Source organism: Pneumocystis murina (assembly GCF_000349005.2).
Source record: "Pneumocystis murina B123 chromosome Unknown supercont1.4, whole genome shotgun sequence".
In the NCBI taxonomy this organism is placed as follows: domain Eukaryota; kingdom Fungi; phylum Ascomycota; class Pneumocystomycetes; order Pneumocystales; family Pneumocystaceae; genus Pneumocystis; species Pneumocystis murina.
This window is the reverse complement of record NW_017802362.1, coordinates 435,335-460,200: the sequence shown is the minus strand read 5'-3', so window position 1 is coordinate 460,200 and position 24,866 is coordinate 435,335. Positions and strand designations below refer to the sequence as shown.

The following is a 24,866-nucleotide window of genomic DNA, read 5'->3' as shown; positions in this document are numbered from 1 at the left end:
TTATAAATTATGAATAGTATTTTTTTTAAAGATAAGCTAAGATTTTCTAACTCTTTTTGTATTAGTTTTCTATTTAAATATTTAAAAATTATCTTTAAAAGTCCTATTTTCTTTAAGATTCATTCTAATTCTTCATGAATATTTTTTTAGTCAATCATCATTCATTTAGAATAAATTTGTTTCCAGATAAATAATTTATAAAATATTCAAAATTTTTTAAATTATCATTTTTTAAATATCAACAATATGTTCTTTATTATGATACTTTAAAATAATTTAATTTATCAATAAAAACTGTCTATATTTCTCCAAATTTTTCCTAAATTATTCACAATATTAAAATTACAAATATTTCATATAACTTTCAAGATATTAAATAATATTCATATTCTTTTGCATCCAATTATCTTTTTTTCATTAAACAAATTTTTAAGACTTTCAATAATATTAATAAATCTATCTTAAGATAAAACAATCTTAGTAAAAACTCTAAATTCTAAAACCCTTAATTTATTTTCTACTATTATCAACCTTTCACTTGTTCATGTTGCTATAGCAAGCATTTACAATAAAAAGATTTTATAAAAACTCTTTTTTTTATAAAAAACCCTTTTTAATATATTTATTATTTATACATAAATTCTATTTTTTTATTTTTAAAAAATATTTTAGATCTCTAACTCTAACCTTACATCAATTTTCTAAATCAATTTCCATAACAACAATTACGCGTTATTTGGTAAACGCGTATACATGAATTTCACGTGATTAACAAAAAGCAATTACAAATATATAAAGCAAAGGCGACCTTGAAAAAAATCTAAAACTTTATTCATCACTAAAAACAAATAAAGTTAATATAAGCAGAAAGAAACATAATACTTTAAAGAAATTCTTTAGAAATGGAACATGAGTTAACACCGTCTAAGAAGGTAAGATCATGAATAACAAAAGATACGTCAAAAATATATTTTGATTAATAAACACGCGAAACTAATATGATAAATAGGTCGCAGAAGGTATTCTTGAATTAAATTTGACAAAAGAAGAACTGGAAGCAGCAAAAAATGCGAAAGAAACGCTTATTAAGCTAAAGATCAAAGCTAGAAAAAACAAAAGTGACATAAATGGATCAGATCTAGAGGAGAATGCTCTTAATATAATGGAGGAAGAACCTTTATTAATGGAGAATAAAAAACGATTTGTTCTTTTCCCTATTAAATATCACGAAGTAAGATTAGTTAGGAAAAAATATTTTCTTATGTTTATTAGATTTGGCAAATGTATAAAAAAGCAGAAGCATCTTTTTGGACAACAGAAGAAATAGATCTTTCAAAGGATCTACATGACTGGGATAAAAAATTGAATGATGATGAGCGGTTTTTCATTTCTCATGTCCTTGCTTTCTTTGCAGCATCAGATGGGATTGTGAATGAGAATCTTTTGGAACGCTTCAGTAATGAAGTGCAAGTTCCGGAAGCACGTTGTTTCTATGGATTCCAGATTATGATGGAAAACATTCATTCTGAAACGTATTCACTCTTAATTGAAACGTATATTAGAGACCCGGGCCAAAAAAAGTTTCTTTTTGATGCAATTGAAACAAGTATATTGAGTTTATAATTATTTTTCTACATTACTAATGTACTTTAGTTCCAAGTATAAAATTAAAAGCAGATTGGGCACTTCGATGGATTGCAGATGAACATTCAACCTTTGCAGAACGTTTAGTGGCGTTTGCTGCAGTAGAAGGCATTTTTTTTAGTGGTTCTTTTGCATCCATTTTCTGGCTTAAGAAACGTGGATTAATGCCTGGATTAACCTTTTCAAACGAGCTTATTTCACGTGATGAAGGTCTTCACACGGATTTTGCATGTTTGCTTTTCAGTCATCTTCGCAAACGACCATCAAAAGAAACAATTCAAGCTATTATTGTAGAGGCTGTTAGTATTGAGCAAGACTTCCTTACGTCTTCTCTGCCTTGCCCTTTACTTGGAATTAATGCCAGGCTTATGAAACAGTATATTGAGGTAAATCATTTTTTTTATATAAATAATCTCTATATACTTATTATTTTCAAGTTTGTTGCTGATAGACTTTTGGTTGCACTTGGCAATAATAAATATTACAATGTTACAAACCCTTTTGACTTTATGGAAAACATTTCATTACAAGGTAAAACAAACTTCTTTGAAAAACGGGTATCCGATTACCAGAAATCCGGAGTTATGGCTAGCATTAAAAAACAGAGTGATTTCGAACTTATTGATGGTCATGTTTTTTCAGTTGATGAGGAATTCTAATACATCATCTTTTAATTGTTAGGGGTATTTGCATGCTTTTTTTGTTTTTTTTTTTTTTTTTTCATATCTTTATCTCGCGCTTTGCCATTTTTTGTATATTTTAGCCAATATTTAGGAAAATCAATCTCTTTTTGCATCCTATTTCTCCTATATCTTTATCGCTTGCTTTTTTTCTTATGTTTTTTTCCTGATTCCACCACTTTTTGTTCTGTCAGATTTGCCATTTGCTCCAACATTTGTTCCAATGATACTTACGTTTTATTAATAAATAAATAATATACATATAATAACTAACCATTTATATTTGCCATAACATGTCCCAACCTAGATTTACCTAAAAAAAGACGACTAACATCAACTGCTTGATCTGTTCTAAATCGAATACAAATTCCAGAAACCGGATCATATGTTTTTACTGTTAAAAACCCTTTAGACTCTTCATCAAAACGATATTTTGTTGAAATTCGAGTCTAAATATGAGCTTATTAGATAAAAAAATAAAACTTAAATTAAAATACTGTTACTGGCGAAGCTTGAAGAAGTGAGTAAGAAAGGTTAAGAAAAGCGTCAACAGTTTTAACCAAAGGCATTAAAAAATTTTTAAACGAAATACTAAAGATAATCGAAAGACTAACTTGATTCTTAAAAAATATAAATTTAGAATCCGTTTTTTTAAGAAAATATAGGGAAATTAAGAAAAAATACCTATTTTATAATATTATTTTTAAAATATTTAAAAAAATATTTAAATAAATTTAAGAAAAATATGTTAAATCCTTTTTTACATATTTACATTTTCAATATTTTCTACACTTTTTTTTTTCAAATATTAATTTCTAATAAAAACCATTTGTTATTTTCTTTTTAATATAAATGTGCTTTTTACTTTTCTATAATCAGTTGATTCTTTTGTTTCTTTTGTATTAATTCTTGATTTAATTCACGTATTTGCGGTAAAAAAGATTCTAGTCGTTTAAAAACTAAATTTCAATAAGCTATATATATTAAATAAGGAACTATAAAAATACGAGGAGTTGGTTCAGGACGTTTAATTATAGGTTTAACTGGGAATTCAGTTGATTGAGATGATGTTTTTTTTTCTGAATAGTTAACTAATAATCCTTATAAAATATTAACAAAAAATTAAAGAATAATAAAAAGATTTATTTACTTTTCTCAAGAGGCAAAACCTCATCAAATTCAAGTTGTTGCATATGATAAGAAAATATATAAAAAATATCGATCGAGACAGCATTCGTATTTATAATAAAAGATTAAAAGTTTTTTTTAAAAAAATAGATATTAAATATATGTAAGAAATATTAATAAGGAATACAAATATAAGTAATATAAGGATTTTAAAATATTAAGGTATACCAATTGGTTTAGAAACCCATTTGCCATGCCATTTTTTCCATCGACCGTTAGCCAAAATAAGAGGCTTTTTTTCTATAGAATTAGAATCATCAACTTTTCTTGTTAATGTATAAAAACGTTTTTTAAAAGCATTAACTTCGATTTCTATATCGTCTAAAGTATGCTTTTTTTGAGGAAAAGTAGCAATATTTAAACGTAACGAGATAAGCGTATGATAAGATTTTAAAAGATGTTGATCTGATAATACAATATTCTTCAAAAATTGAGCAGTACTAAATAAATAAGTATTACAATGAATAGATAAAAATAATTACTTACTAAGAATCAGTTTGTAATAAACAAGCATGAATTATTTTATGAATAGATAATTGAGGAAAAAGTGATTTTGCAGAAATGTCACCTTGATACTTTTCATTTAAAAGATTTTGAAGCCATAATAATAAAATATGACAAACATCATTTATATCATTTTTTAAAGAACCTTTTAATGCAGAGAGAGAAAAGATTGGTAAAGGATCAATCATATAATCTAAAAAATCAATTTATATATTATAAAATAAAAAAACATACTATTTTTTGGATCATTAGAACCTAATTTTGAAATAATTTTTAAGGCAAAATGTTGTACTAAATCAGAGATAAATGAAACTTTTTTAATGAATGGTAACCAAATTGCATATGATCTGTTAAAAAAATCCTCTTTTCTACTTATAATTAAAATTATAAAATAAATTTTAGAAATACTACTTCATATTTTTAGGTAATGCCATAATTTTCTCTAAAAGATAATTCGTTATTATTTCAACTCCATTAGAACTATTACATAGAATAATAGATTCTTTGATTATTATAGACATTTCTTTAGCACTATCTTTACTTTTTGATCCCTTATCAAGGTTTTTTTCTTGAAATATTTCCCATTTTTTAATAATGTCTTGGATTTTTTTTTCATCCATTCCTTCTATATCCTCATAAGATCTAGACCAATATTTATCTAATAACCATTCTAACGCACGAATTGTCATAGAACGTAAAACCACTAATGAAGGAAGCTGTTCATGTGTAGCTGCATGTCGAATCTCAACAAATGACAATGGAAGATTAATATTCCGCGCAAGTGTTTGCATCGGTATAATATATTGACCCTGTTGTTCTGGATCTAAAAATCCATTTACAAATCTTATATAATCAAAAAATAGATAATTAAACACGTCATTAATGACCTTATTAATGCCATTGCGTAAGATAAACGTAATCCAAGAGGATTACATATACCACGTTCTTCTTCCACCAAAACACATACTAAATTTGCTGTTGATTCAACTGCGTGAGGAAGTCTGCCACGTACTTGCCATGCGTTTACCTAAAAATATTCAATATTCATTAATAGTACTTTTATAAAAGAAAAATAAACTCTTGAAAGCCCTTTCATTAACGATTCCTGGTTTCTATCAGTACCATAGAACCAATCCCGAACCTGATTAAATTCTGAACGAGATCTCCAAGGAACAATGCGAAAAGAAAGGTTCATTATACTGTTATAAAAAGATTTTATAAATTTAACATAAAATTTCTGAAAAAAACTTATTAATATCTTAATTTATAAAACTAATTTAGATTAAAAGTTAAAAACATAGTTTTAAGAATTTATATAAATTTATAAGGATTTTTAAATATTTTATAAATGGATATTAAGAAATATTCAAAAGACAATATAAATGAATGTATAAGAAATTCTAAAATTATAAAAAGATAAAAATCTAGAGGAATCTTTAGAACGTTTTGATGATAATTATTTAATGCCAGAAAAAAAAGTTTTAAGACAAAGAAGTCGTTCTTTTAATACTAACTCATTAGAAACAAGAGAATTTAGAAAAAAACATATAAGCTCAGATAATTTTTTTGATTGTTATCTTGAAAAACAAGAAAATAAAAATCAAGATAAAGAAATAAGTTTAAACTATCAAATTAAAGATCTAAAAACAAGATTTATAGAATCCCATAGTAAAAAAAAGCTTTCTGATATGGTATTTAATATAGGAGAGCTTTATGTAAGTTTTTATTTTTTATAAATTGATTATAATTTAATTTTTAAAGAAAAGCTTAGGTATTAAGTATTTATTTAATATTTAAAATTTTATTTTATATTAGATGAAGTACGCATTATCCTTGAAATCAAAAACATCCTTATTATTACTAAGGCACATGATAAATCTCTTGTTTTATTAACTCGTAAATTAGTTATCTGGCTTTTATCTTATGAATCTAATCCTGAAAAAAAATACAATGTGTATGAGAAATTGTATAAATCCAAAGTCAATAATTCTTTATAGATATGTAGAATCAACTTTTAAAAATTCATGTGACTTTGATTCTAAAAATATTATAAAGTCGAATCCATCTTTTGGAAATTATTTAAAATATTGGACATTTGAGCTTTGCACAGAATATTCTTCATTATTTGATTTTGTTATTACGGTATAATAAAAATTGTAATATTTAGATATATAATGTTATAGCTTGGCGGAGATGGAACTGTATTATATAGTAGCTGGCTGTTTCAAAAGACAGTTCCCCCTGTTCTTTCTTTTTCTCTTGGTTCATTAGGATTTTTAGCGTAAATAAAGATAAAAGTTTTATAAAATAGTAATATCTAAAGAATGTTTGATTTTTCAACTTTTGATACTACGTTGGGCAATTTATTTTCTAATGGAGTTATTATTAGTTTAAGAATGAGATTTCAATGCACTATAATGCGGGTTAAAGTTGATGATAATGGTGAACCAATTGATAAAACAAGAAATTTAGATCGTTCTATATTAAATGATAAAAAATCTGAAATAAGTCTAACTCATGAACCTAAGGAATCATTTTCAATATTAAATGATCTTGTTGTTGTAGGAAATTTTTATTTTATAACCATATTTTACAATTTTAGGATCGTGGTCCAAATCCATTTTTAAGTTCTATACAACTTTATGGTATTTAATTAATAATTTGTTTTTGTTTAATCAATAATATAGGTGATTATGAGTATTTTACCTCTGTACAGGCAGATGGAATTTGTATTTCTACACCTACGGGTTCTACAGCATATTCTGTAAATTATCTCAATAAATTAATATTAAATTAACACAATTTAGCTTTCCGCAGGAGGATCTCTTTGTCATCCAGATATACCAGCTATACTTATAAGTCCAATATGTAAAAATGATCTTTTATATACTAATATTAATATCTAATTTAAAATAGGTCCTCATACATTGTCATTTAGACCTTTATTGGTACACGATTCTATGATTTTACATGTCGCCATCCCATATAATTCTAGAAGCACATCTGTAAATATTTTATACATATTTATTTATCAAAAAAGTAATATTTTATAGTGGGTTAGCTTTGATGGAAGAAATAGAGTGGAAATTAAACGTTTGTTTCATATTTTATTAATATTTTTCCAATAAATTACTAATATTTTAATTTTAGAAGGAGATTATGTAACTATTTCAGCATCTAAATTCCCTTTTCCTATTGTTCTTCGATCAAAACAAAATTCTGAATGGTTTACTGGTCTTGCTACTCGACTTGGATGGAATGAACGCACAATAAAACTTAAGCCTTTGTCAAATTAAAATAATTATAAATCATATCTTGGTATCTTAAAATATAAAAAAATTGTATATTATATTTTTTCTTAATACATATTTAATACTTAAGTTTTACTTTTTAATTCTTATGTATATACAATGACAAATTATATTATTTTTAAATCGTATTTTCTACAGAAAAGTAAAACTTTTTTATAAGTAAAACATATATTAGCATTATTAATCCATGAAATTACTGATCTATATTCTTGATAACAAAATATGAGAATTGTTCCACTTGAAATCTTGAAAACCAATAATTATAGTTATATTATTATCTGTAATAAAACTCTAGGTAAATTATTATCTATAAAAAAAATTAAAAAAATACATAATATATTTCAGAGGCAGCAATAGTAGATCCAGCAGAACCAGCGGTGTAAATTCTTTTTTTGTTTGATTTTTTTTTTTAAATATCTTCAGAATATTACCATATCTTGAGAGACTTAAAAATGAAAAAATACATCTTAAGTCTATTATAACAACACATCATCATTGGTTTATCTCTTAAGAATAACTGTCAATATTCTCTAATTTCATTAGGGATCATGCAGGCGGAAATAGAAAAATGGTAGTTAGATTTTATATATAAAAATGAAATTAAACAATTAAATTTAGCTTGAAAGTTACCCATATGTAAAAATATATGGGGGGAAGGATTCAGAAGCAGTTAATCATTATGTTAAGGACAAAGAAACTTTCAAAATTGGAGAAATTTTCGTCAAAAGTCTTCATACACCCTGTCATACAGTATAAAAACATAATATAAGAGCAAAACTTAAATTTTTAGAAAGATTCTATATGTTATTATGCGGAGGATGAAAGAGAAAAGGCAGTGTTTACAGGAGATACTCTTTTTAATGGAGGGTGCGGTAAATTTTTTGAAGGTATATTAAAAAATAATCATTTTTATACTTATAATTAGGAACTCCTGAACAAATGTACAAAAATTTAAATGAAATTCTTGGATCTCTTCCTGGAGACACAAAAGTTTATGTAGGTTTTAATTTTGATAAAACTTAATTAACTTTTTTTTTTTAAAAAAAAGCCTGGTCATGAATATACAAAATCCAACTTAGATTTTGCAAAAACTATATTCAGCTCAGATAAATTATCTGAAGTCTCTAGATTTGCCGATGCCAATAGGATTACATGCGGAAAATTTACTATTAATGATGAAAAAACTTATAATCCTTTTATGATGGTTAATGTATATTAATATTTTTTGTATTATACATTTTATTAATTTATAGTCAATTTGTATTCAAAAGGTCATAGGAGAATCAGATCCAGTGAAAGTTATGAAACAATTAAGGGAAATGAAAAACAAGTTTTAGATTATATCAGTTTTTATAATCAAAACACGCTTTATAATGAAAGACAATATTTCATAGAATCCAATGTAGATCCTAAATAATAAAAATGTTTTAATTAAGTATAACAAGTCGGACCAAGAATTAAATGTTTATTTACTCAATAAAATTAATAAATTAAAATTTTAATAAATTTATATAATATTAGTAAAAAGCTGGCAAGTAAACCCTATAATTAAAAAAAACTATAAAAACATGTTTATAAAGGAAATTGAAATTAACAATTTAAATATAAATTAATTAACATGCACAACCAGGCTTTTCAGAATCAAGATTGATTTGAATGGGATCCGGAAATTCAGAAACATATTCATCTTCGTTTTCCATAGAAAGTGCAATCCTTGCAATAAGTAGAAATGCCTCATCTATATTTGTGCATTCTTTTGCACTTGTTTCAAAATATGGAATATTTCCTTTTGACTGACAGAAAGAAAGAGCACGTTTACGCGGAACCTGTTTCCAATTACCAATTCCTCTTTCTAAACAGCAATAAATAATATATACCATTCTTTTACTTTCCTCGATATCACATTTATTTCCAATACAAACAAATGGAAAACAACTAGGATCACGAGGACTTGCTTGTATAAAAAACTCATCTCTCCAAGAATCAAGTGCTTCAAATGACTTAGAATTTCCAAGATCAAAGACAAGAACACAACAATCTGCTCCTCTATAAAAAGCAACCCCTAATGACTGAAAACGCTCTTGACCCGCTGTATCCCATAACTTTTTAAACTATTAAACCATATCTAAAATATTAGTCACTTACCTGCATAGTTACAATACGATCATCTACCATCACTTCTTTTGTAAGAAAATCCGCACCGATAGTTGCCTTATATTGATTACTAAACTTTTTGTTGACATATTGATTTAAAAGAGATGTTTTTCCAGCACTAAATCATTATAAAACAATTAAAAATATTCAAAAAATCCTACCCACTATCTCCTAAAATAATCACCTAATATTCATCAACATTATCTTTTTAACTAAAATAACCAAAAACTAACCTTTAAAAGTACTTTTTTTCGGGAAGACATATTCTATTCTGTTCTTCCTTTGTATTTAAGAAAACCTCAAAATCTTTTAACTTTCTAATCCTATTTTTATTAAATTTTTATTTTTTTTTAAACGTTAGACGTTAAATCTGATCACTTGATCTGTTTTTATTTAAATCGTCTTTATCAAGGATATCTTTTACTATAAAAAATCTAAAAGCATAGCTTGATTTCAAGAAATAAATATAACATTTATAAAAGAATATGTATTTAAAATTTAAATTAGTTAATATTTTGATTAAATTAAAAAAATGTATAAAATCTTAATAAGATATTACTTTGAAATGATAGAAAAAGAATAAGAAAATTAAAAGAATCATATAAAATAATATATAAAATAATAATTTTGAATTATAAGTTGTATATTATTTATAAAAGGTAGAAATTTGGATTATTTTATAAATGTTAAAAATATTTTAAATATTATAAAAAAATAAAATTACAATGATATAAAGAAAGGAATTGAATAGATCTTATAGATTTTAAAGTTACTAATAAGTCAAATTAATAGTTGAAATATTTTTTGTTTTAAAAAATATATCAGATAGATTAGATTAAAAAAAATAAAAAACATTAATAAAAAGTATATGAAAGTATTATATTTGAATTAAATTGAAGATTTTTTCAAAAATTTAAAATCTAAATTAATGAAGAGAAAATATAAGTCTTAAATTTGAAGATATATAGATAGAAAAATAATTATTTGAAAAAAATGAATGGAGACTCTTTAATTAATGAAAATCCAATAGTTTATGAAAGAAATGAGAAATCACTGAAAGGATGGATCAATTTTTTTGAAGAAATAAAAAATAAAAAAGAAGAAAATGATGAAAAAGAAGATATTATTGATAAAAAAGAAATATATGGTATAATTTTATAAATTTGGGATATTGACTATATTTTATTAGATCTTTTAGCAAATATTATGGACCCGGAACATCCTTTAACACTTGAACAACTTGCAGTAGTTAATTTTGATGATATATATTTAGAAAAGGATGAAATAAATAAAATAACGTATTTAACAGTAGAAATAACGCCTACTATTCCTCATTGTTCAATGGCCACACTTATTGGTTTATGCATTCGTGTACGTCTTGAACGTTGCTTACCACCAAGATTTCGTGTTACTGTAAAAGTTAAGAAAAATACACATCAAAATGAAAAACAAATAAACAAACAATTAAAGGATAAAGAACGTGTAGCAGCTGCTTTAGGTATACATTTTGAATTTTTAAATAATTTTTAATAATACAGAAAATCAACAACTAGCAAATGTTATTCATGGAATGATGGCATCTTGTGTTTAAAAAAATGCATTAAAGCATTCATTATCATTCCAGGTTTAAATTAAATGTTTTTTTTTGATGATTTAGATTCTTTTATTTACATTTTTATAGATTTTGAAATTTTAAAACATAAATCAAAATAATCAGCATCAAAAATACAAAAATGATAAAAAAGAAATATAATTTCCATATTAAAAGTTAAATTAATTCAAAATATATACAAGAAAATTTAATATTATTTTATATTTTTTATATATTTTTCTTAAAATTGTATCCTAACCATTATAATACAAGCAGAACAAATACAATTGATAAATACATATTCTGAAAGAAATCGATTTCTCTATTTTAACAAATTTCACTGCAGGTAACTAGTATATAAAAAGTATAATCATAAAAAAACTAAAATATATTATTATTAGATGTTCTATAAATAATTTAATATTGATAAAACCTATGAAGGAATAAAAGAACATATTTTTTTATAGTGATAACTAAAAACATGAATTACAATTATTTAAAAGATAAGCAAAGATAGAAATTTATATATTTTTTAAAAACAAATCATATTAATACATTTGCGTATTAATATTACTTTCTATATAATATTTTTCTTCCAAAATATAAAATATATAAATAATTCTATTATAATAATATGTAAAAATATATTTTCATATCTTTTTTATTTAAAAAATGAACTATTTCTAAAGTTATTATATATATATATATGATTTATACATATTTTTAACGTCTACCTTAAAATATATTTAAAAAATCCCATCTTTTTTAATAAAATGAGAATTCAATCTTTTAAAGATGTTAGATATTATATATTATGAGAGAAGATCAAGCTTTTAAACCTCTTAAGCCAGAAACTATAAATGATTTACCGCAATGCGAATTGGCTTATGTATATATTACACGGCATGTTTATCCAAGATTAAAAATAGATGAAAAAGATGAACCAGAAGATATATTTGATGCAATAGAAAAAGGACCCTTTGTTGTGACAGGAGTAATTCGTATAATTAAGGATGAGCAATGTATTATATAATATTTTAAGATACAGAAAGAATAAACAATTATTTAGCACAATATAGGCATAATTTAGAAAAAGTAGTATTTATTAAGCTTATGAATGTGTACCTTTACAAAATTGAACGTCTTTCTAACAATTCATTATTGATATGGATCATTGGACAACGTGCATTATATGTTATTCAAAGTGTTTGTGATGAATACAAAGAAACATATAATATTGTTACAGAAAAGGCAGATCTTTATTGTATGGAATGTATGGAAAAGCTTTTTCTAATTTAAGTAGCAGATCTAAGAACTATTCGAGAAAGTGAAACAAAAGAATGCAAATTTACATTTCATGAGTATTTAGAACAAGTAAATTTGATAATAGATAGATTTAATTAGTAATTCAGATAGATTTCGTATGTATGGGAAGAAGAAAAATCAGAAATTAAAGATAAAGTTATTAAATATTCCAAGTTTTTATTTTTTATGATGTTAGATGATACTTTATTAGATTGGCCGAAATCATTATTTTTCAAAGACCTTGTAGAATTATGTAGCGTAAGATTCCGAATTATTTCAAATCATTTCACTCAGATATATAGGATTCATTTGAACTTGCAAAATTGAATAAAAAAAGAGTAGAAATTCTTCGTAATAATGCAATTGATATATTAGGACTTACAAATGGCTTTTCAGATACTAGGTATAGTTTATAATTATTCAGCTTTATTTGTTAATTAGATGAATTGATATTTTAGTATGGAAAACCATGATCAAAAATTAAATAATTTTCAGTTACAAAATAATTTTTTTAATATTAATTTTTCATTAAGAAAATTACAAAACAATATATTAACATATCCATTTCCTCGTACAAATGCAGAAGGAAGGAAATTATATAATGATTTAAAAAAAGCGTTAATGCACGTTTCTTTTAAACCTAAAAATCTTGACATTGATATGGCAGCTGTTTTTCTTGGAGATGATCTAAATTCAGTAGATGATATAAAGGAAAAAATAAAAAGCCATGCAGAAGGGTTAATTGACTTAATTAAAATGTCTAAAAAATGGGAAAAAAGCAATTTATTTAAACAACTTAATAATATAACTAAAGTAAACATATGTACAAATATATGTTATTAGTGAGTAATAGTATTTCTTAGGGAATTGATATGCCTCTTAAGAAGACTAAATCTATGCTTTTAAAAAATGAAAATCAGAAAAAACTTTTATATAACCGAAGAAATAGAATAATATATGACATACCATTCAAAAAAATTGATAAAGAAATATCATTGTTTCATTTAATAGATAATTCTTCATCAGAAGGTGACAATAATACAACTTTTCAGACAAATATACATCCTAAAAAAGAATTTCTTCAAAAAATTATGAGTATGTTTTTGAAATTTTGTATTGAATTTAATAAGTTTTAGATCTACTTGTTTCAGAACTTATTGACTCACAAAAATATGCAAAAAGGTACAATCTAAAAATATTTATACACAATGTAAGCATTAATTACTATCATTTAAATTTTAAAATCTTCAAGGTAACCAATATTTTTAAAATCTCATATAAAACTATATTAAAATTTATTCTGGAAAATATTGAATGTATTATCGGTTTAATTACACAAAAGCATACTGAAATTTATAAGGATTTAGAAAATATGTTAATAGTATGAAATTATTAACCACAGAGCATATCTAATTATTTAAAGTTTAAGTCAGAGTTTTTAAACAATTTTAAAACGAAGTCATTAAATAATAGAAAGAAAAAAGATTCCTCATGCTCGTATAATTTGCTAAAATCAAATATTTTAGATTCTATTGAAGACTTGTCTTTTAAGAATAAAAATGAATCAAGCGAAAAAAGCATTACAACAGATAATACTTACGAATCTTTAGATGCTAAAGCTTCATTAGAATCTAATACAATATCTACCGAAAATAAAATATCAAATTCATTAAATAATCTTTATGAATCTTCAAATATTGAATTGAATATTCAAAAATTTAACAATGCATTAATAAATCTTAGAAAAACTGAAAAACGTTTAAAGAATGCCATTTCTCATAATTTTTCCAAGTCGCCATTTAATACAAATTCTATATTTAATGATAAAAAAGGTATATTAGCATTAAATTAAAAAAAAACTAAGCTTTTAGAAAATGAAGAAAAAATATATCATAATAATCCTAGACCAGATATAATGAGCATATCTTCATCCGATATAAATCTAAGGGATAAACCGTGAGTGCTTATTTTTTAAAAAAATATAAAGTAATTATTATTAATAGATTATCTGATAATATTATAAATACACCTAATAATGAAACAAAATCTTATGATTTAGATAAAATATCCAGCAAATCACTCATTTCAAGCAAAAAAAATATAATCAATTCCTCTAACTCTAATAAAAATCATGATAAAAGCATTTATTTCAATAAAAAGAATAAATCAAACGATCCTGTTATAAATGATAATTCTACATTCAACCAATTTACAAAATCATTGTTTGAATTTAACTTGATTGAACCCGGACGAGGCAAACCAATGTTACAGATCATACAGCTTCCTTCAACTCAACCTTCTCAGAATTCAAAATTATGGTTTTGTCCTTTTAAAAACTGCAATTATTTTTCGGAAACATTAGTACCTAATAAATATTTCAAGGCAATTATTAAGCATTTAAAATATCATAAAGATAGTTTTTCATCAAAACATAAACATAAAAATTTCAATCAATCACAAAATAATATGGTTAGGGATTTTGTTGAAAAACTTGAAACTATTGCCGAGTCTTGGAAACCATAGTCTAATGAAGCCTAACTATAAACCATAATGGACCGTATATAACAAATCCAAAAAAAATACAATATTTTTTTAAATTAGTATCTTAAAATAAAATCAAAAAATTCCAGCTCTTTTCATAATATTTTCAAACTCAACAATACCTACATATCCAGAGGGAGACGCTTCATCAATCATTTCCATTAATTCTTTATCAGATACATTTTCTCCTATATCATTGGCTACACGCCTAAGATCTTCAAGGGTAATTTTTCCCTTAGAATCTTTGTCAAATAATGAAAATGCCTCAAATATTCATTATTTTAACTGCTGAAGAATGAATATTACCTTGATAATATTTAAATTCGGATCTTTATCCTTTATTTTTAATATCATTATCTCTTTAAAAGGCTCATATTCAATCCATCCTGTACGTTCATGATCCAAAATATCCTTTAATTCATTTAATTCATTTCTATTGACTTTAATGTCAAGTTCTTGCATAATAAGAGGCAAATCTTTTGTTCTGATTTTTTCTATATGTTTTTTATCAAAAATATCAAATTTATCTTTTATTTTTTTTAATTGATAATCCTCTATGGAATTTTCCTCCATCTTAGATTTTAATTGTTAAAACACTTTTATAAAAAAATCATCTCAGTTTTAATATTAAAAAAGAAAACAACAATTAGGTTAAAGATATATTTTTTTTCCTTATAAAAACCTTAAATTCCCTAATCTTTTATAAATATTTTATTTTTTTAAAGATTTAATAAGTTTAAAAGAAAAAAAACATGTTAAACTAAATGAAATATATCAAGTTTACTCTACATGGCAATATAAATCTATGATAGATGCTTTTTATATCTATTATATTGAAAAGTATTAAAATATTTTATTTTAAATTTATATTTTTTTCATCTATTTCATGAAACTGGCCGTCATCAATAGAAAACATATGTTTAGATGCCATGAAATTCCCTTTCTCTCTATTTGATGGCTTTTTTATATCATTGAAAAACTCTTGAGATGCTTTGTTTGAACTATTTGGTGAAGAATTTCCAGTTCCACTAAAATCTAAATCATCAACTTCAAAATCATCTTCTTGAACAACCTAAAACCATAAATATTTCCTTTATTTAATTAAGAAAAATACCTCGTCACTTATAGCAAGTCTAATATTACTAACAGTAGGTCTCCATAAAACAATAATTGTAACAAAAACAATTAAATATAATATATCTAGAAAACCATATAATACAAGCCATCTAATTCTCCAATATAATGGTGCAAATAATTTAAGGTTTTCGCGAGAAATAAATATAATCCTAATTATAGTGTAAATAGTTATTAAAACAAGAGTAAAAAATAAAGATATTCGTAATTTTTTATATATAAAACCCTTAGTGTATTGTTTACGATGGTCTAAATCAACTATAGTTTTATTTAAAGAGTATATTGTCCAGAAATAAAATATGCTAAATGTAAGAGATAATAAAAATAATGATATAATTATAAACGGGAAGAAATTTATCCAATAATTAAAAGCTGATACTATTATATAAATAACAGAAGATAGAAAATGAAATGCTGCCAATAATCTGCATTTTATCATTACGGGCCCCAAAGTTGGTCTTAACTTATTTTAATTATAGAACAAAAAAAATTATTTAATACTTGACTATGCTATAGCCCATAGAAACAACAAGAAGTATAAAAAGTGAAAACGAGCTGCGAGCTGCATTGATAAGTGCAACGACTGAAAGATAAATAAAAGACCCAGAATCATATCCATTAATATTGATATATTTATAATACCCTAATATAATAAACCTTTAGTATAAAATTTAAAGAGTTAATATTTATCCTACCACATAATATTATCATTTCAACTATAAGGAAAATAATAATAGCTGTAATATATTTCTAAAAATTAGCAAAAATTCATAAAGTTTTCAAAAAAATACTTGAACTGAAAGAATATTTTTTCTATGTTTAATACACAAAACCCCCCAAAAAAAACCAATAAACAGATATATTGTTGATATAAAGGCATAGAAAGCCAATTTAGGATATTCTGATGCAGGAAGTTTACCATAGTAATTATTCCAATTAATAGTAGCAAAATATTTAGAAAATGGTATCGGTATCAAACCAACACAATAATATCCGGTATTTTTCACTCTATATTCTATTTTTGTAGTATTTTTAATATTAATCTGTTTCAAAAAAATTGTTGGTATTTCTTCCAATTTTATATTTGTAAGAAGTGTATTTATATCTTTACTTTCACATAATCCTTTTGATATAGCATAATCATTACATATGAAAACTGTCTAAAAAATAATATATTACATTACTTTTTCCAGATCCTTCAATTACATTTTTACCTTGTTATCTGGTAATGTTTTTCCAAAATATCTTATATTCTCCCATTCAAATATAACAATATAAACATTCCTATACTCCTCTTGATTCTTACTAAATAAAACTAATCTCTTGTGAATATTTATCAAGTTTGTTATCTATTTAAACCCTCAATAGTTGATGATTTCTTGTTAACATTATTTCTTCCATACTAAAGCAAAATAAAAAATTGAAAAAACCTTATATCTATATATTTACCATCCCAGAACACTGTTCACGACTCTCTAACAGATTTCCCTAAAGAATTCATGTTAAATATTAAAAAAAATATAAACAAAATATTTAGATCTAAATTTCATTTTTTTTCATTTTAAAAGCTTACCAACGTAAAATCATATCTATTATCAGCAAAAATCACTTGAAAAACCATAAAAATAATCAATAAGCAGGCTCTTTTCATCTTTTTTCCTCTCAAATAAATTTCTGTGCTTCAACGTCAATTTTTAAAAAAATCTTAAAAAACACTCATAAATTAACAATAAAAATAACATTAACTTATGAATATAAAAGCAATTATTCCAAGTATTTCTTCTCTCTTTAGTCCTTCTTCATTGGTTCCTCATATAATTATTAATAATTTCTCACAAATTCCTACCAATATTTCTGAAGTCTTAAAAAATAAATTTAGACATTTTTCTGACTTAGATATCAATATTCAGGCTATAATTTTAGATAAGGATAACTGTATAACAGTTCCTGGAGAACTTGAGCTATATCCTTCTTATAATGTCACATTTTTTTCAATAATTTCTTTTTTTAAACATTATATAGGAGAAATGGCAACAATTAAAGCAAAATTATAATCAAATATTCATTCTTAGTAATTCTTCTGGCACCTTTACTAAAAAATATCAAGACGAAGTATATTATTATTATTTTTATATATAATTAACTCCAAAGGCTCTTATATTAGAACAGAAACTAGATGTTTCTGTTTTACGCCATAAAAAAAAGGTAAATTCCTTTTTCTTCGTTTTAAATTTTATTTACAGACAGAAACCTCAATGTTTTCCTGATATCATATCTTTTTTAACCCAAAATTTAGCTATTTCTCCCTCTCAAACTATTGTTATTGGCGATCGTCTTTTTACTGATATTTTAATGGGAAACAAAATAGGTGCATGGACAATATGGATTCAAAATGGTATATCTACAAAATACAACAAGGTATTTCTCTCTTTTCCTTCTTTCTAACCTTAGTTTCTTTTTATTGAAATTTTTATTTATCATATACTCAAATATTTCAAAATTTCTCCTCTTATTCCCTCAAAAAAACATTAAAAAAAAGCAAAAAAAACTAATAAATATTTATAGACAATATAGGTTAATAAAAATATCTTGTTTTTACATATATTTTTTTTCTTTATTTTCTAAAATAGATACCTTTTTTCTCTAAAAACAAGCTTTTTTCGATTAAGAAAAAAAAAGATTTTCATATGAGAGAATCTAACTTTTGTTCACCGTCTCAAAATAAAGCGTCTATAGGGATTACATCAGCTCTTTATGATAGACGGGCACTTGACTGCACAGCAGTCTTACCTTTAGTTAATTCTTTGTCACATCTATCATTTCTTACATCAACATCATCACGTATTAGAGAGATTTTGACAGAAGATGAAGGACTAGAACGACTGGTTCGTATTCTTAAGGAAGGTTGTCGAAAGAATCGTTTAGATATGTGGAAATGGCAGCTTGCATTTCAATGTGTGGTAAATGTAGGTATTCGAGGATCAGAACGAGTTCGTACCCGAGTAGTAGAAGCAGAAATGGTACCAGTAATAGTAACTATACTAGAGGGGTTTCTAGAAAGACTAGAAAGAGATCAGGAGATACAGTCAGGAGGAGAAATAAGGAGGATGAGGTATCCGTTTTTAACTCAAATGATTGGATATAGTATAACGGAACCTATGACGGAACAAATTGGAAGAATAGGGTGGAGAAGATGGGAAATGACAGAAGATAATAGGGGGGTTGAAAGGGATAATAGAAGATTTGAAAGAGGAACAATAGAAAGTTCAAGAAATTTATCTACAGAAGAAACATTATCAGTTCTTCAGCTTGAAGAGTCGGTGAGAGACACTATATCATCGTTTTCATCAATGAATGAGTTTGTGAGGGGGCCATTTCTTAGTCAGACATATCAGATTGGAAATTCGATTGAATCGGACGATGGTAATTCCGACGATGTATCAAGTCGTGAAAGAATTAGATTAAATGAAGGAATTCAGAGAGATGTTTTTGAAACAGCGATAGAACATATAGAAGAGAGTGAACAAACAGGAGATGCTATGGAAGAAGATAATGCACTTATATCAGATGTATATCCTATTCATTTAACAGAACAAATGCCAGAAAATGGAATGCAATTATCGAATGAAAGAAGTTCGGAATTGACAATGCAAGAATCCGTACAGCAGCCTTTATTTTTTGATTCAAGACATTTTTTCTTCAGGAATGAAGATAATGTTGTTTTTTGTTTACAGCTATTGGCATATATATCAAAATATCCTCAACTTAGATCATATTTTCAAAATTCTCATGACATCCCGAGACTTCGTTATGGTAATACAGGAGAAATTGATGAAGAAAAAGTAACACCAATCAATGTATTTGCCTTAGTCGAAAGATTTACCTTACGCATTCATCCGATTGAAGTACAATATTGGGCAGGCGTTATTATGAGAAATGCTTGTCGAAAAGATGAATCAAGAGGTGGTATTCGTCAATGTGCATATATAGATTGTGGAAGATGGGAAACATTTAATAGACAATTTGCAAAATGTAGAAGATGCAGGTATTTTATTTGAATGCTTTACTATTGATTTAACATTTTATAGAAGAACGAAATATTGTAGTAAACAATGCCAATCGAGAGCATGGCCAGGGCATAGATGGTGGTGCAGGGAACGAGCAAGTAATTAAAAAGGGAATTTTATTACAAGTTTGATAAATTATAAATTCTTAATTTGATAGAATTGTATCGCATGTCTGTATATATCATTTTTGATTTTTTATTGTTTTAAGACCTTTATACGCTTTATGTTTTTTATATCGCATTGTCATATAACTATATGTTTATTTATCTAAATGTTTTTAAATTCGTTCCTGTAGCCAATTATTTGCCTTTAAAAATCTATCCGATTCTATCTTGTCAACTACTCCCAATATATCCGCCACTTTTATCCCATAAACAATCTCAAAGGAAAATATTAGACCATATCAATTTTAATAGTTGTAAAACTTACCGAATTCCATAAATATCTAAATTTCACAATATCCTCTTCGATATTTTCAGCACTTATAAAAGTAGATTTTAAATATTCAATCGCCTTTTTTTTAGAATCCTCACTTGTAGGATTTTCATAAGTAATTATTTTCTCTAAATATGTTTTTATTACAACGCCCATTGTAATATCATATTCATTATTAAATGGAAGACTTTCAAACATTAGCTAAAAAAATATAATTTTAAAAAATTTACAGTCTAGTAAATTCTAACCAATCATCTCGCTCTCTATTTGCATCTTGGTTCATAAATAAAGAAGCTGTTATCATTTCTACAAAATTTCTTATTGTTTGTAAAAGAATTTTTATGAAAGAATTGAAAACAAACAACTCTTTACTCAAAGGACCCGTCCATGCTACATCTTTCTGGTGTAAAACAGATAAGCACGCCACTCGTGATATTAATGCTATAAAAGAAGATATTTCTTCTAAGAGAAAATTAATTTGTTTAATCTATACATAATCAATTTACCGTTTTTTTCAGGTGATTCTTTTTGGTATGTAGTAAATAAATTGCCTTGTCTAAAAGTTTTTAATCGTAATAACTCAAATATTAGAACGACTGAATTTTGCTGACTTTCATGACATATTTTTAATGAATCCAACAAAGCTAAACCCCATGCTGAAAGGGAATGATCATTATTTATAAACGATCTTAATTGAAAAAATTTTCCATATATGCTAGATAATATTTGTTCATTACTTTGCATTATCTAATAAAAATTAGTATATGTAAAAGAAATGTTAATATTACATTATTATCTGTTTTTTCAGAAACTGACTCCTTAGATATTTTAGGATCAGAAAGATATTTAAAAAAACTTAAAAAATTTATTTTATTTTCCTTAAAAATTAACAATAAATTATAAGAAAAAGTGACTTACAGGTATAGTCATTTTTATCTGATTAACAATATCCTCTTTAATCATCCATGTTTTTACTAACTCATAAATACTTGGTGTCATTTTGTGAGAGATTTTATGTTCTTGATCCGGCTCAAACCAATAATAGGCAGACTATATGTTATAAATTCTAAAATATAACATTAAATAAATAACTCACTATATTTTTTGCTTGATAAAATCGATGAAGGGGCTGAGTAAGAAGGTTTAAAGATTGAGTTTGTATTACAAATATATTATCCAAAAAATCTTTATATTCTTGAATATCACTGGTATCCATAGGCGTATTTTCTAGTAACATGCCTGATATAAGAATATTTATAACATGAGGTCCAATTATTCCTCTTGAAAGATAAAAATATATTTCTTCTGGAAGTCTTGTGCTAATAAATTCATGAATATCACTTGGTGCATCTGATTCATTAAGTGGTAATAATTTACCATTTTCCATAAGAACAATATGATATTTAATTATGCAAACAGCCTTAAAAAAAGAGTCCAAATAATCCGAATATTTCGTTAGAAAGGTATGACGATAATTTAGAATCGTGTTAATCCCAGATTTAAATATCTTAATGGCATCTTGTAAAAATCTAAAAACATCACCGTTTACTTGAAAAATCATCTCAAGTGGGGGAAAAGTAGGACAAAAATCTGATCCTAAAAGTATACATATATCCAAAAACTGCTCATTAGTAATTCCGCCCAAACTTGAAAGAATAGTTTGTTTATCTAACCAAGAAAAAATTAAATAATCAAAATCAAAATTAATAATCAAACGATCGACATTAAACAATAATATGTTACTTGACCCAAAAATCGCATCAATATGGGATTGAGTTGTTTCTATCATATAAGCTAATTGAGCCCAAGATAAATACGGAGCAACTAAAAACTCCATCTTCTTTTCCAAGAGAATATTGATTAATGTTTTATATAAAGACGAAATTTCAATATTAGCTTCCAAATATTCAATATTTTCTATGTATAAAAAATTATCTTACCTAATTGCCCAAATTCATTAGATGCTTGTTGAAATTTCCCCTCACTATAGCTTTTCCATGCCTCTTCACACACTTTAAAATAATTCTCGTCAGGAACCTTTTTGTTTTTACATGTTAAACGTAATCCATCAAAAACAAAAAATGGCTCAATCTTATTTTGTTCTAAAATGCTGAGATCACGTAATATTCGAGTCTTTAAACCAACTGGTATTGACGCCGTTGCATGAATTAATGGATCCTTAATAGGAAGATGATTTACAAGCTGTTTTAAATAATAACTTGCTTCAATACCAATACGACAATCCTTTAAAACACTTAATGGCTGATAATTAAAAAGCTTATATTCTTCTGTATATGAATCAATTGTTTTAACTAAAAATATAAGATATCTTGACAAAAAAACAATTCTTACTAGGCATTCTGCCTTATTCCTATCCTTATTTCTATTCTATAAAGACTTTTTTAATATTTATTTAGTTTTCTATAAAATTTCAAAGTTTTTAATAAATGATTAAATTTATTAAAAAATTTAAATAAATATTAAAAAAATATTTAATTAATTTACAAACTTTATATATTTTTATGTTTATTAAACTTTTTATATTTTAATTATAAAATCTTATGGATAAATAAAAAATTACTCTAAGAAATGTAAATTTAATAATATATATTGATAATATATTAAATATATCTTTTTGATTCTTAAAAAAAACTTAAAATAACAAGTTTATCTAAAAAACTTGGTTGTTTTATAAAGTATATAATATTTTTTGTAAAAAAAACAAAAGATATACAAAACATCATTTGTTTTTCAATATATATTTTATTTAAAAAGCAAAATAATAAATACTATATTTTTATGATCTTTAAAATCATATAAAAGACTAATTTCTATTTTTTCCTTGAAAAAAAAACATAAAATATTACTTAATTGAATTAGAATCCAATATAAAGAAGTAGGAATGGGCACAGTCGTTGTTTCTGAACAAGTTCTTTCATCTCTTCGGCCTTCTAAGGGCTTTAAGAATCATCAAGAAGGAACAGCAATAACATGTGTAGATTTTGATGATACAGGTGAATGGCTAATTACATCGGGTGAAGATGAATCACTTCAGCTTTATGATTGCATTTTAGGAAAGTTTGTAGCCTTTTTTCCCTATTTTTTTAAATTAAAAAATGTAGACATAAAAAAACACTTTATAGCAAAAAATATGGAATAGATCTTGCACGATTTACACATCGTTCTACAAATGTAATCTATTCTTCAACAAAAGATGATGGTATGATTGTTATTATTATGAGAAAAGAACTCATTTTATATTTTTTATAGATACACTAAGATATTTATCATTACATGATAATGTTTATATTCGATATTTTCGTGGACATAAGAAAAGAGTAATTTCTTTAGATATGTCACCCTTAGATGATCAGTTTATATCAGGAGGTCTTGATAATTCAGTAAGATTATGGGATTTACGATCTTCTACATGTCAAGTATGTTTTTTTTCAGAAATCTATCATTATATTGAGTGTTTATAGGGATTACTTAATATTTCTACACCTTGTTTAGCAGTATTTGACCCTACTGGAATTATATTTGCAGTAGCATCACACCCATTATCATCAATTTTACTTTATGATTTACGTAATTATGATAAGGAACCATTTTCAACATTTAGTCTTAATGATGACGGATTTCTTTCAAAGATTTCATATCCTCCTAGAATGCCTGATTGGATCAAACTAGAATTTTCAAACGATGGAAAATTAATATTAATAGGCACACGTGGTGAAGGACATTATCTTTTGGATGCATTTAGTGGAGAATTACAGTCTCGTTTAACAGGACATGTACCTGTTAATAGTGATCCAAAATCAATAACGTCAGGTGATGTATGTTTTACACCAGATGGACGATATATAATTGGTGGTAATGTAATATTTTATTTAATTCTTTGTTATTAAAATATATAGCATCTGGAGACAAGAATGTAGTGATATGGGATACTAAGCAAATTAATAGAAGTAAATCTCTAACTCCTGTTCAAATTTTGAATTCAGGTAATATTGGTCCCGCTAAAGTTGTAACTTTTAATCCGAGAAAAATGATGCTAGTTACAGCAAATAACACATTGGTTTGAAATTTATTTCTTCATTTATTATATGTTGATATGAAAAGGCATTTTGGCTTTCCGAAAACTATTAAACATGCAGAAAAATCATATTCTATTAAACAAAAATATTTGTATACTAATTATATATATAGTATTATCTTTTTCAAATAACATGACTTAAAATTGATTTATATTAGAATTTATAAAAACGGATATTCTAAATAAAATTTATAACGTCTTTCCAAGTCATACTTA

The 24,866-nt window shown here is 25.1% G+C and overlaps 15 protein-coding genes across 15 annotated transcripts; 8 read left to right on the top strand and 7 right to left on the bottom strand.

Moving 5' to 3' along the window:
• Positions 1-886: 886 nt before the first annotated feature.
• PNEG_01610 (ribonucleoside-diphosphate reductase small chain) lies at positions 887-2,326 on the top strand. The gene is made up of 5 exons (XM_007875376.1): positions 887-932; positions 1,010-1,231; positions 1,273-1,606; positions 1,654-2,030; positions 2,082-2,326. Exons 1-5 carry the CDS (start codon positions 903-905, stop codon positions 2,301-2,303), a joined length of 1,185 nt encoding a protein of 394 aa, XP_007873567.1. The 5' UTR covers positions 887-902; the 3' UTR covers positions 2,304-2,326.
• Positions 2,327-2,458: 132 nt separating this feature from the next.
• On the bottom strand, positions 2,459-2,893 carry PNEG_01609 (hypothetical protein; the record flags this gene model as incomplete). Its single annotated transcript, XM_007875375.1, has 3 exons — positions 2,459-2,553; positions 2,599-2,773; positions 2,822-2,893. The coding sequence occupies 3 exons, from the start codon at positions 2,891-2,893 to the stop codon at positions 2,459-2,461; spliced, it is 342 nt and encodes a 113-aa protein (XP_007873566.1).
• Positions 2,894-3,115: 222 nt separating this feature from the next.
• Positions 3,116-3,517, bottom strand: PNEG_01608 (hypothetical protein; the record flags this gene model as incomplete). The annotated part of the gene is made up of 4 exons (XM_007875374.1): positions 3,116-3,139; positions 3,190-3,283; positions 3,332-3,424; positions 3,475-3,517. The coding sequence occupies 4 exons, from the start codon at positions 3,515-3,517 to the stop codon at positions 3,133-3,135; spliced, it is 237 nt and encodes a 78-aa protein (XP_007873565.1). The 3' UTR covers positions 3,116-3,132.
• A 138-nt stretch (positions 3,518-3,655) lies between these two features.
• Positions 3,656-5,211, bottom strand: PNEG_01607 (hypothetical protein; the record flags this gene model as incomplete). The annotated part of the gene is made up of 6 exons (XM_007875373.1): positions 3,656-3,952; positions 3,999-4,209; positions 4,251-4,384; positions 4,428-4,859; positions 4,904-5,043; positions 5,095-5,211. The coding sequence occupies 6 exons, from the start codon at positions 5,209-5,211 to the stop codon at positions 3,670-3,672; spliced, it is 1,317 nt and encodes a 438-aa protein (XP_007873564.1). The 3' UTR covers positions 3,656-3,669.
• Positions 5,212-5,479: 268 nt separating this feature from the next.
• On the top strand, positions 5,480-7,312 carry PNEG_01606 (hypothetical protein; the record flags this gene model as incomplete). The annotated part of the gene is made up of 12 exons (XM_007875372.2): positions 5,480-5,731; positions 5,778-5,787; positions 5,832-5,970; positions 6,014-6,158; positions 6,200-6,297; positions 6,340-6,577; positions 6,619-6,661; positions 6,704-6,780; positions 6,824-6,884; positions 6,933-7,021; positions 7,070-7,109; positions 7,167-7,312. The coding sequence occupies 12 exons, from the start codon at positions 5,480-5,482 to the stop codon at positions 7,310-7,312; spliced, it is 1,338 nt and encodes a 445-aa protein (XP_007873563.1).
• Positions 7,313-7,549: 237 nt separating this feature from the next.
• Positions 7,550-8,664, top strand: PNEG_01605 (hydroxyacylglutathione hydrolase; the record flags this gene model as incomplete). The annotated part of the gene is made up of 9 exons (XM_007875371.1): positions 7,550-7,622; positions 7,673-7,706; positions 7,751-7,825; positions 7,871-7,898; positions 7,946-8,077; positions 8,118-8,214; positions 8,253-8,323; positions 8,376-8,537; positions 8,581-8,664. The coding sequence occupies 9 exons, from the start codon at positions 7,550-7,552 to the stop codon at positions 8,662-8,664; spliced, it is 756 nt and encodes a 251-aa protein (XP_007873562.1).
• Positions 8,665-8,940: 276 nt separating this feature from the next.
• Positions 8,941-9,786, bottom strand: PNEG_01604 (hypothetical protein; the record flags this gene model as incomplete). The annotated part of the gene is made up of 5 exons (XM_007875370.1): positions 9,715-9,786; positions 9,643-9,665; positions 9,473-9,599; positions 9,205-9,429; positions 8,941-9,153 (listed from the first exon to the last, which is right to left on the bottom strand). The coding sequence occupies exons 1-5, from the start codon at positions 9,742-9,744 to the stop codon at positions 8,941-8,943; spliced, it is 618 nt and encodes a 205-aa protein (XP_007873561.1). The 5' UTR covers positions 9,745-9,786.
• Positions 9,787-10,474: 688 nt separating this feature from the next.
• PNEG_01603 (hypothetical protein) lies at positions 10,475-11,072 on the top strand (the record flags this gene model as incomplete). Its single annotated transcript, XM_007875369.1, has 3 exons — positions 10,475-10,628; positions 10,671-10,979; positions 11,020-11,072. The coding sequence occupies 3 exons, from the start codon at positions 10,475-10,477 to the stop codon at positions 11,070-11,072; spliced, it is 516 nt and encodes a 171-aa protein (XP_007873560.1).
• Positions 11,073-11,833: 761 nt separating this feature from the next.
• Positions 11,834-15,323, top strand: PNEG_01601 (hypothetical protein). The gene is made up of 12 exons (XM_007875367.1): positions 11,834-12,094; positions 12,142-12,336; positions 12,376-12,446; positions 12,489-12,635; positions 12,680-12,780; positions 12,836-13,190; positions 13,241-13,472; positions 13,514-13,587; positions 13,630-13,758; positions 13,801-14,209; positions 14,249-14,333; positions 14,381-15,323. The coding sequence occupies exons 1-12, from the start codon at positions 11,887-11,889 to the stop codon at positions 14,898-14,900; spliced, it is 2,526 nt and encodes an 841-aa protein (XP_007873558.1). The 5' UTR covers positions 11,834-11,886; the 3' UTR covers positions 14,901-15,323.
• On the bottom strand, positions 14,994-15,491 carry PNEG_01602 (hypothetical protein; the record flags this gene model as incomplete). The annotated part of the gene is made up of 2 exons (XM_007875368.1): positions 14,994-15,182; positions 15,225-15,491. 2 exons carry the CDS (start codon positions 15,489-15,491, stop codon positions 14,994-14,996), a joined length of 456 nt encoding a protein of 151 aa, XP_007873559.1.
• A 280-nt stretch (positions 15,492-15,771) lies between these two features.
• PNEG_01600 (hypothetical protein) lies at positions 15,772-17,703 on the bottom strand (the record flags this gene model as incomplete). Its single annotated transcript, XM_007875366.1, has 9 exons — positions 15,772-15,990; positions 16,033-16,510; positions 16,554-16,695; positions 16,748-16,802; positions 16,844-17,212; positions 17,267-17,367; positions 17,412-17,454; positions 17,502-17,540; positions 17,626-17,703. The coding sequence occupies 9 exons, from the start codon at positions 17,701-17,703 to the stop codon at positions 15,772-15,774; spliced, it is 1,524 nt and encodes a 507-aa protein (XP_007873557.1).
• Positions 17,704-17,777: 74 nt separating this feature from the next.
• On the top strand, positions 17,778-18,596 carry PNEG_01599 (HAD phosphatase, family IIIA). The gene is made up of 4 exons (XM_007875365.1): positions 17,778-18,031; positions 18,075-18,164; positions 18,204-18,257; positions 18,300-18,596. Exons 1-4 carry the CDS (start codon positions 17,801-17,803, stop codon positions 18,495-18,497), a joined length of 573 nt encoding a protein of 190 aa, XP_007873556.1. The 5' UTR covers positions 17,778-17,800; the 3' UTR covers positions 18,498-18,596.
• A 131-nt stretch (positions 18,597-18,727) lies between these two features.
• PNEG_01598 (hypothetical protein) lies at positions 18,728-20,225 on the top strand (the record flags this gene model as incomplete). Its single annotated transcript, XM_007875364.1, has 2 exons — positions 18,728-20,097; positions 20,141-20,225. Exons 1-2 carry the CDS (start codon positions 18,740-18,742, stop codon positions 20,223-20,225), a joined length of 1,443 nt encoding a protein of 480 aa, XP_007873555.1. The 5' UTR covers positions 18,728-18,739.
• Positions 20,226-20,396: 171 nt separating this feature from the next.
• On the bottom strand, positions 20,397-22,957 carry PNEG_01597 (hypothetical protein; the record flags this gene model as incomplete). Its single annotated transcript, XM_007875363.1, has 9 exons — positions 22,907-22,957; positions 22,495-22,866; positions 21,651-22,450; positions 21,473-21,604; positions 21,343-21,432; positions 21,061-21,301; positions 20,785-21,016; positions 20,549-20,741; positions 20,397-20,498 (listed from the first exon to the last, which is right to left on the bottom strand). Exons 1-9 carry the CDS (start codon positions 22,911-22,913, stop codon positions 20,397-20,399), a joined length of 2,169 nt encoding a protein of 722 aa, XP_007873554.1. The 5' UTR covers positions 22,914-22,957.
• A 474-nt stretch (positions 22,958-23,431) lies between these two features.
• PNEG_01596 (hypothetical protein) lies at positions 23,432-24,703 on the top strand (the record flags this gene model as incomplete). The annotated part of the gene is made up of 6 exons (XM_007875362.1): positions 23,432-23,632; positions 23,677-23,774; positions 23,825-23,991; positions 24,037-24,427; positions 24,472-24,632; positions 24,677-24,703. Exons 1-6 carry the CDS (start codon positions 23,457-23,459, stop codon positions 24,701-24,703), a joined length of 1,020 nt encoding a protein of 339 aa, XP_007873553.1. The 5' UTR covers positions 23,432-23,456.
• Positions 24,704-24,866: the final 163 nt, after the last annotated feature.